A 12,747-nucleotide genomic window follows, 5' to 3' on the forward strand; every position below is an offset into this window, starting at 1 on the left:
AACACATTCAATGATAAAAACGTAATTTTGGGTACAATGGGGCTATTTCGCAAGGTTTTGACTGGATTAATTGATTGTTTATTGGGTTTTGAATTGTCACCTTCAGAAAAATGATAATTGCAGATATGGGGATGTCTTATTTTTTTGTGAGGAGTTTTTATGTTTCCCTTCAGAGAGCTAGCCACACCTATCTGAGGCCTGCCACTCAATTTCTCTGAGTTGCCATATGGCTGGCATGCTACAACAGCATCATTACAACATAACATTGATAATGACCATGTTCTACTTTAAACTGCTTATGAAATAAGCAGTTTAAGTTGGGTAACTGAAGCCCATTCCAGGAGGTACAGTTACTTAGCTCAGACTCAGTACTGTGAACCTGACCTGGTCAGAGGGAGGTTTTATTCAATTTGCCTGAACTTTCTGCTTTCCTCTAGAGCCAGAAATCAATGCAGTTTCATTCTTTCTTTCATTCAATCAGTCTGTATAATGTGCAGTGTTAGTTCCAGTATAGTGGTTTTCTTTAATCTGTTTGGCATTTTACATCGTTCTTGAACATTAAATATACCCATATTGAAAGCCTTTTGTGTTGCTGCTTGGCTTGATTTATTTGTGAATACACCGTATATACAACGTACTATGTATAATTATTGATGTACAGCAGGACAGTTTTTTTTAAGTTATCTAACATCTGTATGTTGTTGTTAGAAAAACTGACACAAGTTGCTTCTTTTAATTTAAAGGACTGTATTTGGACCCCTGGTACGTTTCATTGTCTAAACATATAATAAAAACACTGTTGGGTTCTCACTCTGTATTTTAATGCTTTTTTCTGCCTGCTCTCAGATTTTTGTGATCAGCCAGGCAGAGCCTCGTCTCCCACTTCAGTTGGAAGATGCGGTCAGGCCTGATGGTGAAGGGGAAGAGGTGAGGATATTTCAATGGATGAATGGTGGGGCACAGTTCACCCAAGGTCTTTTCGCCTTTTAAATCAATTATGTTTACTTAACTTTATCAAAAAATTATTTATCACATTTCTTGTAAAGTGAAATGCACCATAGTTCACATGGATTATGCTGGCAAGATTCATTTTCAGACAACTTTATTTTTAACTGAAGGGTAATTTAGTTTACAATATACACAAATGTAAGGGGTGGCCTGTAGTTTATGTTAGATTTCTATTTCTATACAGTTTATAGACGTCATTAAGAAAGTATTCAAACCTCTTCGCTTTTATCACATTTATTTTCAATCAACACTCAATATACCATAATGTCAAAGTGGAAACATAATTTTAGAAATGTTTCCTAATTTACTTAAAAGGACAAACTGAAATACCACACGGACATACTGTAGGTATTCATACACTTTACTAAGTATGTGTAATTGAAGCACCTTTGTCAGCAATTAAAGCATCAAGTCTTCTTGAGTATGACTATTTGCACAACTGGATTTGGGGTTTTCTGCCATTCTTTGCATATCCTCTCAAACTCTGTCAGGAATGATGGGAACTGTCAGTCATTTTCAGTTCTCTCTAAAGATGTTCGATTGGGTTCAAGTCAAGGCTCTGTCAGGGCTACTCAAGGACATTCACAGAGTCGTCTCTAAGCCCCCCCGACATTGTCTTGCCTGTGAGCTTAAGGTCATTGCATTGTCCTGTTGGAAGGTGATCCCTCGGCCCAGTCTGAGGTCTTTAGTGCTCTGGACCAAGTTTTCAACAAGGATTATGCTCTTTTTAGTCTTCCCTGGCCTGAAACCTGATCAGTTACCCAGTCCTTGTCCCAGAAAAACACCCCCAAAGCAGTCCCAGAGGAGAGGCTTCTGTCTGGCTACTCTGCCATAAAGCCCAGATTGGTGTAGTGTGGCAGTGATGGTCTTCCACAAAAGATCTCTTTAGCTAATCCGAATTGACCATTGGGTTCCTAGTCATCTCTTTTACCAAGGCCCTGCTCCCCTGATTGGCCAGTTGGACTTTATTATGTTACTTATTTTAGTTTGTGAAGGAAGGACTTAATTCTGTTATCGATTTGTCTTTAAACACACACGCACACACCACACATACCTGCTCCTTCCATCTTTCTCCTGCCTCCTTTCTTTCTTAACCATAATGGCTTGTCCCACCTTAACTCATTTATATATTGTGTTTTTGACAATATACAGCATTACGTTAGAGACCCTCAAGCGCATTACTTGCATTTTAGATTGTTTCACTTTACATTCCATGAACACATCAGGAGATCCACCCTAATGATTCACATCACTACAATCACTGCAGCTGCAGAAAAAAGTAACCACACCCAAGCAGTAATCATTTTTTTTAAATGTGGATTGGCCATATCCAATATAAAATAATAACATCTTAACATATTATTTAAACGGATATTATCAGCAATTCAATATGTTGGTCTCTGAGACAGCTGAAAGACAATTTGTGTTTATCCAGGAGCATCACAGAGTTTTTTTGTTGCCATTCTACATTCTACAGTCAGAAACTTGTAGCAACAATTTACCTGGCCAGAGAAACTTGCGTTAACAGCTGTGTCCATCACTCTGTCCAACCTTTTATCCTTCTGCATCGGGCTGTTTTGTGCAGGATGTGACTACATAAGGGTACAAATACTCAAATCCCAGTGGGTTCTTTGAGGAAGTCAGATAACTATGACCTTGGAAGGTGTGTTTCCTCCCATAATGAAAAATGTATTCTTTTACTTGATGATATATATATTTTCTTGTCTTTTATTTCTCTGTTATTCTGCATTGCTGTTGTAGTGCTTCCCTGTATTATTCTTTGCTGTGCACAAAAAATGGACCAGAGAAACATACTTTTTGTAATTAACACATTTGTATTTTGTTATGATAGCACGATAGTCTTTGAAGCAGTAAATGAGTGATACACTTTAAAAATTTCACTCTTTGTTTCATTGCAGCCATTTACTAAAATCAGAAAAGTTAATTTTATTACTCATTAATGTACACTCAGTCTTGACAGAAAAAACCAGATGTAGAATTTTTTGCACATTTATTTAAAAAAACAAACTTAAATATCACATGGTCATAAGTATTCAGATTCCTTTGCTCAGTGTTGAGTAGAAGCACCCTTTTGAGCTCGTACAGCCATGAGTCTTCTTGGGAATGATGCAACAAGTTTTTCATACCTGGATTTGGGAATCCTCTGCCATTCTTCCCTGTCGATCCTCTCCAGTTCTGTTAGGTTGGATGGTGAACGTTGGTGGACAGCCATTTTTAGGTCTCTCCATTTTATCAGAAAATCAGAAAATTGAGAAACCTTAAATATGTATTTGCTTTCCTTTATTTAGGTAGTTCCCATAGCCCCCTGCTCTCTGATCCCCTCACTGCATTAACATTACAGACTAAAAACTAAAATCCATCAGAGAATAATAAATTATTCCACTAAACAAGTTATCTCTTGATTTAGCTTTGACAATATTAGACATTTAATATAATAAGTCTTTAAATTATTCAACGTTTGTATCTCTGTCTGCTCCTGCTTTGCGTGCGTGCATTCAGCGCGCTCACAGACTAAGACTACAGAGACTGTGAGGGGACGTTGATATCGCTATGTTAGCTGCAGACATGCCCTGCATTCCGGTTCTCATATTTGCATTGAGTGTCCTCCAAGTTGTCTCCTCCACTTGCGTCTCAGTCCCGCCCACCAGAGATGCAGATCTATCTATCTCGACAATGAACTCTGTATTTTATAATTATTGATTTAGAATGCCATCCTCATCATCAGACATTCAAACAGTCTGAGGGATGAGGAACAGAACATGAAGGATGTATTGATTTTATAGAAGTTATAGAGCTTCATATTTGGTTGTTAATCTCCATGTCAGATTCTTTTTAATCCCAGCTCATCAACTCGTTACAAACTCACTGATGTTCATAATCTGTTTAAATGTCTGACGCTCCATTTAGTGTTTTTTAATGTCCGTCTTTTCTCCGGTATTAAACTCTGCTCTTGGAGAGAAGTTTCACTGAAGTCTGATCTTCTGCAGCGTCCAATCAATGAGTGATATACGAGACGGGGGCGTGTCTACTCAGTCATTGCTCCTCGGATCTGCCTCCTCGCTCCTCTCTCCTTCGTTCGCTATAAGAGCTTTGGAACGATCCTCACCATGGCGGCTCTGAAGAGCCGGCCCAAGCCTTTATGGGGCCCTAAGCAAAATCTGATTTTGGGGCCCTCTATTTCTGCCAGTAATATTGATCACACACCTATTATAAACTCCTTGTGGCTCTGGCAGTGTTGCTTACATTATCCTATTGTCAGCCTGGCATGTCTTTACATATGACATGTCATTTATAAAGACATGGTTGTGGCCCAGTTAAGAACATAAATAATACCAATGAATGATGTCCAGGGTGCCACATATTGTTCCTAATTTCAAAATGTAAAACATTGAGCTACAAGAGTGGCCTGGGGTTGAACGTTTAAAGTGATAAAGCTTTGCATTTACTGTAAAAGGCATCTTGTCTCATCAGTCCTGTACATATAAGCCTTAAATTATCTGTTTTTATTTTAAGCTAATTGTTGTTATAAATTATCACTTTGTACAGAGAGAGCAAAGTCTACCAAAGTTAAATTCCTTTGGCATGAATATTTTGCTATTTGAACGGCCAGTTAGAAGATACATTTGGCTTTTTTTTAAAATTTATTTAGGATTTATTTTTGGGCGTTTTACAGCCTTTATTGCTGAAGAGGGTAGTGGATAGGGTCGGAAGGTGGGGAGAGACATGCGGGACGGACTGGAATTGTGCAATATATAGAGATACAAGCAGTTCCACTCCGCCATTGGCAACCCCAGAAACTTCTTTTTCTGGGGTTTTGAATTTTTGTAATCATTCGAGTTACTCGAGGAACCGTTTCAGCTCTACTAGAGAGGTTAAATAAGGATCTCAAATGAGCTAGGATGAAGGTAGTCTATTGGAGACTAAAATAAAAGTGACAGGAGAAAATGTAATCTAGTTTTTCTTTCTCTCCTCTCTTCCCCCATGAGAATTGGTGGGGGTAGGTAAATTGTATATCTTAACTTGGTAGGGATGAGCTTAATTTCAAACAGGTGTTTTACCCTGACTTTGCCTTTCCTGTCCTCTTTTTTAAACCCATCTTCCCTCAAACAAATGGGGTACACCTGATTCGGCAGGGATGAGCACTCGCCCCGGATCGTCCTTCCTGTTCCTTCCATCTCTATAAAGATTCTTTTTTCTGCTTTCCATCTTCTCTTTTCACATGTAGATGATGCATGTATGATTTGTTTGCTGGCAGATGAGCGGGGCATCATTTGGAATGGGTTTTTTTTCAGTGAGCATTTATCTTTTTCATAAGGTTACAAGTATATTGTGTTTATAAATAGAATTCAAGTATTTTATACACAATTACCAGGGTTAGAATCAGAGTCGTTTTTATTGAGAAGTACATTTACATGTAAAATTAATTACTTAAATTAAATGAAATAAAATGTGTTCTCAGTATTTACAATTCTGTTGAGAGAACATAGCAGCTGTGCAGTAACATTTTCACAACATTCATCTTAAAGTTTGAAGATCTTTGCTGATGTTTATTTATTTATTTTTGCCTTCAGGAAGGCAGGGCCACAGTCAACCAGGATACCAAGCTGGACAACAGGGTGATTGATCTCAGGGTAAGTTACTACAAAAGTTGAGGTTTTCACAATGGAGGCTTGAGTAAGTAGTGTTGTGACACACATTTAGACATTCAAACCACAGCTTTTTTATGTTACGATACAACCAAAACATTTTAATCTCTTGCCTAATAATGAAGACTGTAAACATAGCGAAACAATTAGTGAAGTGGCAACATTTTTTTATATTTAATGGAAAGTCAGCCATGGTAAGTATTTCATATTCAATGTATTGCGACTTTAAAGTAAAATGGAGATGTCTCTGCTCGAGTGGGCAGATATATAGTTTCACTTTTAGTGTTAAAGATATTAATATCTAGGCAAACAGCAACAGAGGCCACTTCTTAATTGTGTTGATCTAATATTCCCATGTGCCTAGCTGTAGGCATGAAGGAACTATATAGACTTGCTTTTGAACCAAGGATATGCTTTGACAACCTGCAGCATCATGCATGTAGTTGTTATTCATTGGCAAGTATGTGAACGTGTGTTATTAAAGGATTCCTCTTAAGAGAGCACTATATAAATCAGACAGCGTAAAACACTGAAGTAGACATTTTTGGATGCTATAGAGCGGCAATGACATCATATTGCAGGTATTTGTGGACTATCTGTTAACTCATCTTTTAAACTTTCCGCCATTGTTGTAGCGGCTCTCTGGTCTTATCACCATACATCTCTATACTGTTCCTTGCATTCTGCAACTTGCTTATGCATAGCATTAATTTCCGAGGAAATGCACAACCAACGCTCCAAACCACTGCAGGATACATAAGGCTGATGTCAGGCTGTCTGGCTTTCTTTTATGAACAGTGTGGGAAAAAAAGGCTCTAGATTTAGTCCAATGACTACAACTTAGGATGAGCCCAAGTTAAAGAAGTGTATTTATCAAACATACCGGCCATAGGCATATCAGAATGTAATCAGTGATAATTAATACCACATATTCCTAAACTACATTAATGCGAGGACATTTGCATTCAGAAATGCCCCCATTTAAGAATGTATTACTGTATTACATAATACTCTAAAAACCACTTGAATATGATTTATTACCTTGACGGAATAATAATAAAGACCAAAATAAGATAAATTAACAGCAACCTAACTAGGGATTTAATGATCCAGCTTTTAAGGTTCCGATACACATACCAATACTAGGACTGGAATATCTGCTGATACCGAATACGGATCCGATACAAGTATTAAGTTAATAACCTCTATTCACGGCTGACAAGGTGAGCCTGGGTATCCATTGTATGTATGGCACAATCAGAGTTTTCCAACATTGAAACACACAATAATTACATATTTGTAAGCTGACTGAATAGTTGCTTATTATAAAAAATAAATATGTACCAGTACTTTGGTTAAACTAAAAAGTGACAGTGGGCAAACATCAGAGGTCCAGATGTCTGTGGTGAAACTCATTGCAGTCACACTTTTCACTCTGGCAGTAAGTGGTTGCACCGTTTGTGCTTCTGCTGGAGCACAACACATCAATTTAGCAGAGAAAAGCACTAAGCGGGATTGGAAGTCAGACACCAAAACAAAATGAAAACATCTTGTTTATTTTCAGAATAAAACACTGTTAGGACAGTTCAGAAAAATGACCATACGTTTGATTGTTTATAGGTTTTATTTAGAATTTTATATTTATATTTTATATATTCTTGCATTTAATATATAAATTTACTTCGGGAATTCCTCTGTCTCAGGACTCCAGTAAACGGAAAACGCAGCCATGGTAATGGACTAGGATGCACACACCCAATGTACACGTATAGATTGCAGCGCTACCACCACCCCTCGAAACTTTAGCTTTGCATATACAGTGGGTACGGAAAGTATTTGGACCCCTTTTAAATATTTCACTCTGTTTCATTGCAGCCATTTGCTAAAATCAAAGAAAGTTCATTTTATTTCTCATTAATGTACACTCAGCACCCCATATTGACAGAAACAAACAGAAATGTAGACATTTTTGCAAATTTATAAAAAAAATGGAAAAACTTAAATGGTCATAAGTATTCAGATCCTTTGCTCAGTGTTGACTTGAAGCACCCTTTGGAACTTGTACAGCCATGAGTCTTCTTGGGAATGATTCAACAAGTTTTTCATACCTGGATTTGGGAATCCTCTGCCATTCTTCCCTGTAGATCCTCTCCAGTTCTGTCAGGTTGGATGGTGAACGTTGGTGGACAGCCATTTTCAGGTCTCTCCAGACATGCTCAATAGGGTTTAGGTCAGGGCTCTGGCTGGGCCAGCCAAGAATGGTCACAGAGTTGTTCCGAAGCCACTCATTTGTTATTTTAGCTGTGTGCTTAGGGTCATTGTCTTGTTGGAAGGTGAACCTTTGTCCCAGTCTGAGGTCCTGAGCACTCTGGAAGAGGTTTTCTTCCAGGATATCTCTGTACATTAATCTTTCCCTCAATTGCAACCAGTCGTCCTGTCCCTGCAGCTGATAAGCCCCCCCAAAGCATGATGCTGCCACCACGTTTCACTGTTGGGATTGTATTGGGCAGGTGATGGTTTTCTCCACACTAAGAATTAATGCCAAAAAGTTCACTCTCGGTCTCATCAGACCAGAAAATCTTCTTTGCCATAGTCTAGGAGTTCTTCATGGGCAAACTCTATGCAAGCTTTCATATGTCTTGCACTGAGGGGAGACTTCCGTCGGGCCACTCTGCCATTAAGCCATGAGCGGTTGGAGGGCTGCAGTGATAGTTGAGTTTGTGGAACTGTCTCCCATCTCCCTACTGCATCTCTAGAGCTCAGCCACAAGGTGATCTTTGGGTTCTTCTTTACCTCTCTCACCAAGCCTCTTCTCCCACGATTGCTCAGTTTGGCTGGACAGCCATGTTTAGGAAGAGTTCTGGTCGTCCCTAACTTCTTCCATTTAAGGATTATGGAGGCCACTGTGCTCTTAGGAACCTTGAGTGCTGCAGAAATTCTTTTGTAACCATGGCTAGATCTGTGCCTTGCCACATTTGCTCTGACATGCACTGTAAGCTGTAAGGCCTTATATAGACAGGTGTGTGCCTTTCCTAATCAAGTATAATCAGTTTAATTAAACACAGCTGGACTCCAATGAAGGAGCAGAACCATCTCAAGGAGGATCAGAAGAAATGGACAGCATGTGAGTTGCTGTTGTCAGCAAAGGGTCTGAATACTTATGACCATGTGATATTCAGTTTTTCTTTTTTAATAAATTTTCTTAAAATAAATAATTAAAAAAAAAAAAAATTCTTTTTTTTTATGTCAAGATGGGTGCTGAGTGTACATTAATGAGGAATAAAATTAACTTTTTCGATTTTAGCAACTGCAATGAAACAAAGAGTGAAAAATTTAAAGGGGTCTGAATACTTTCCGTACCCACTGTATTGCAATTCGCTGTTTAAGTTGTTGGTGTAAGATGTCTTCAAACTGCCGAGCCTTTGGTTGCAGCCTTTTCCATGCTATTTTAGCTCCGGTTAGCTCTCTGTCTTGATCAAAGCTGCGGCGCACTGATATTGACGTGGTTGGGGCGCATGTTTGGTGTAAACATAGCAACACAAAACTTAATTGAATTGCTGAGCTTTGAAGATCAGCTCCATGGGTAGGCTCATTGTCACCGATCCCTGATCCAGCTTTTTGGGTCAGGATTGGACTGATACCAATACCAGGATCGGATCGGTGCAATCTCTAAACCTAACTAGAGCTTGGATGTAACTAAAAACAAATGTTTTAAAAAAATGTTAGTAACTCTTCCACTAAGTGAACACGTCTATTATCTGTTGGACCTCTGTCACTCTTTAGAATACTGGGGAAAGGTTCCTTCAGAAATCGTTTTTTAGTTCCTTATTTAAGATGGGTGTTTTGTTTTTGATTGCATTTCTTTATCTGCAAGCCAATAAATGTTTTTAACCTTTGTTACTTATCAGTGCTCCATGAAAAGAAAATGATAACCTTGTTTTCACTAATCTGTCTGATACCTATAAATGTTTGGCTGTTTGTTTTCATTTGGGTACATCTTCCACAAGACCACCACCAGCCAGGCTATCTTTCGTCTGCAGTCTGGAGTGTGCCAGCTCTTCAGAGACACCCTCACACAAAAGGGCTTTGTGGAGATCCAGACCCCTAAAATCATATCAGGTACAAACACATTCTATCACATTGACCATGCCCAAGACAACTCTAATACTGTCATAAACTGAATCAGTTATGAAGATGTATTAAATAAAGAAACATTTCTTTCTATATCAACACCCACAGGTGTCCTGTGAGTCTTGGTGTGACAGTTGTAAGGGTGACTTCCTGTCTCGTTTTTTTATGTACTCCATAACAGGAACAGAACTAGATGTTCAGTTACAGGGGAAAAAAACAGTTTCAGTGAGTAATAGAGAGCCAGAAAGCAGTTTTTCAAAACTGTGAAGCCAACAACAGACAAAAAGGTGAAGACTGTGTTTGTTTTAAAGCAACATGGATTAAGTCAAGTAATCTGGAAATTATATTACACCCACTTTCCCATCACTTTTCTTCCACATATATTGACTTTGTAGCTTGACAAGTATGCAAGATTGAAAATAAAATAGTCAGAAATGTTTTTATAAACAGTTATTTTTTTAAGTTGTTTCCCATTTACTGGTACGTTTTTTCTCAATATTAGTTGGGATAAATACATTTGTTTCCTCACTGTAAACATTATTATAACATTCCACTTTCATATAAATTGAATTATTTAAAACTGCACCCCAAACTTAATAAGCTGTACATTGAACATTTGAATGTGATCTGATCTTATGAAATCAAAACAAAGCCATTTATATTCCAAATGTGTGATCTTTGTTTTTCTTACAATAAGCAAGTGGCATGTCAATATTACCCTTAAATTCCTGTTTTATTTAAAATAAAAAAAAATAAAAACATTGACATAACCTAGCAGTTCTAGGTTCCTAAATGCCACTCCTTTTATTTTGGCGGCATTTGTATATAAACACTGTGGGCTCCTTCAAAAACCACATCTTCCTGCCAACACCCAGTACACACAGTGAACAGTTTGTACTGTGTGATCCTCCACCCTTCTATTGATGCTGTGAGAGTACATATAATACATTCTAACTGCTTGAAATAGGGAACCAAAGACGTGTTGTGCAAGTCTTGGTTCTATTATGTAATGTGATATGAGGTGTCCAAATGAAATGCAACAGACAGCTGTTCGCTTGTTTGATAGATGTCAAAATATGTTACACTTACTGACTGTTGATAGTGTTCAACAGTTTGTATTCAAAATGGTCCCTAAAACATTTTTTGGCTTGGTATATATTATATTAAACACTTTTATGCTACTTTATTTGAGCTTCAATAGTAACATCAGCAGGTTTAAATTAGTTGGGTATCTGTCAACAATATATTAGCACTTACTGTTAATGGTCAGTTTGTTTTGTGGTGCAGTAAAGTACCTTATTTTATTTGTTCTCAAAGTGGTCTTTGTGCTCTTCCAGCTGCCAGTGAGGGTGGAGCAAATGTCTTCACAGTGTCTTACTTTAAAACCAGTGCCTACCTGGCCCAGTCTCCCCAGCTCTACAAGCAAATGTGCATTTGTGCGGATTTTGACAAGGTCTTCTGTGTTGGCCCTGGTAAGTCTGCATTCCACCTGTCTGTATAAGCCTCATCGGGCTTTGTTCCACTCCTTGCACTCCTCAGTATGTGCTAAATAATCAAATCAAATCAACCCCCTCCTACATTTTTGTTTACAGGCAGAAAATAGAGCAGGGCTGGATATTGGCTGGGACGTCACAATAAATAACACTATACATGGCTCACTATATATAAACTATGTTACTTTTTAAAACTTTACTTTTTTTTTACTGAAAAAATAAATGCAGTCAGAGATACAACATGAAATATTGTTAAGGGTAACAAAAGGCATAATAAGGGGTTGTTGATTATTAAAGTATTGGGGTTGACTGAGTGGATTTTCACTGATAATCCAGCTGAATTATGTGGTGGTGTCCAGATCTGCACAGACTTAATGCCTCTGTATATTTCTGCTTTTCTAATCATGCTTGTTAGGGACAGAACAGTAGCAGTAGTTTTGAATAGTTCACAGCCAACATTCCACAGGTCAGGACTTAATCAATTGTTTTGTAGCTAAATGTTAGTATTGTCGACCTGTGATATGAACAATTTCTGTCTTGTAGTGGGAGAGCTTCTGTTTTTTTTATTGTATTTAACAAGTTAAAAATACAGTTTCACATCAAATCAGTGTATCTCTTATTTCTTTTTTCTATTTTCATTGTGGCAGTAATATATTTTAATAAGACAGCACAAAGTCAACGCTTCAAGGCACAATCTACTTTGCACTTTTGCTTGCTTGCACCAGTTCAGCTTGGACAAAATTGTATTAATTCTTCCTAATAGCAAGTGTTTATGTTGCTTTTACAGCTATTATGATACAACCTAAATAATGCTGTAGTGGTATTAAGGTGGGGGGACAGCGTAACAAAAGGCTGCGTTAAAGCACAACAGATGAGATGTTTTCATTTTTAGCTTTTAGTTTAGATTTGTTTGAGTCTGTATTTGAGTTGGTTTACTTTATGCATTCAGCAATATTTGCATAAAGCTCTATAGGTTATGAACATTGACTCAGCAATCCTGCTTGTAAAAAATACAGATGTATCGAAACATTGATAACAAATCTATATGGTTCCAGTTTTTAGGGCTGAGGATTCTAACACCCACCGACACTTGACTGAGTTTGTGGGTCTGGATATTGAAATGGCTTTCAACTATCATTACCATGAAGTAATTGAGTCTATAACTGACACCATGGTGCAGATTTTCAAGGGCCTGAGAGACAAGTAAGATTTTGATTTTGAATGTAAATCTCTTTGATAGGTTGGCATCTTTTGTATTTTCATGGCTTATATTTGGCTCAAATTGTTTCAAGTAAAGTTAATGATTGTGCGAAATATTTCCAAAAATGTCTAAATACATACAGCTACAGAAAAAGACAGAACCATATATGTTTTTTGAGATGGATAGAATGTTCAAAGGCAGTATTAAACATACTAAAAAAATATTTGTTTGTCTCTGCATGCTCATT

General features: G+C 37.7%; 1 protein-coding gene across 1 annotated transcript in view; it reads left to right on the top strand.

Moving 5' to 3' along the window:
• The window catches only part of dars1 (aspartyl-tRNA synthetase 1), a 28,543-nt gene that overhangs the window by 12,034 nt on the left and 3,762 nt on the right, over window positions 1–12,747 (top strand). Inside the window, exons 8-12 of the mRNA XM_079358457.1 lie at window positions 847–927; window positions 5,601–5,660; window positions 9,683–9,794; window positions 11,144–11,278; window positions 12,355–12,502. Coding sequence (XP_079214583.1) covers window positions 847–927; window positions 5,601–5,660; window positions 9,683–9,794; window positions 11,144–11,278; window positions 12,355–12,502 — 536 coding nt within the window. The remainder of the gene's footprint in view (window positions 1–846; window positions 928–5,600; window positions 5,661–9,682; window positions 9,795–11,143; window positions 11,279–12,354; window positions 12,503–12,747) is intronic.

This window comes from Symphodus melops (genome assembly GCF_947650265.1).
Source record: "Symphodus melops genome assembly, chromosome: 12".
Taxonomy (NCBI): domain Eukaryota; kingdom Metazoa; phylum Chordata; class Actinopteri; order Labriformes; family Labridae; genus Symphodus; species Symphodus melops.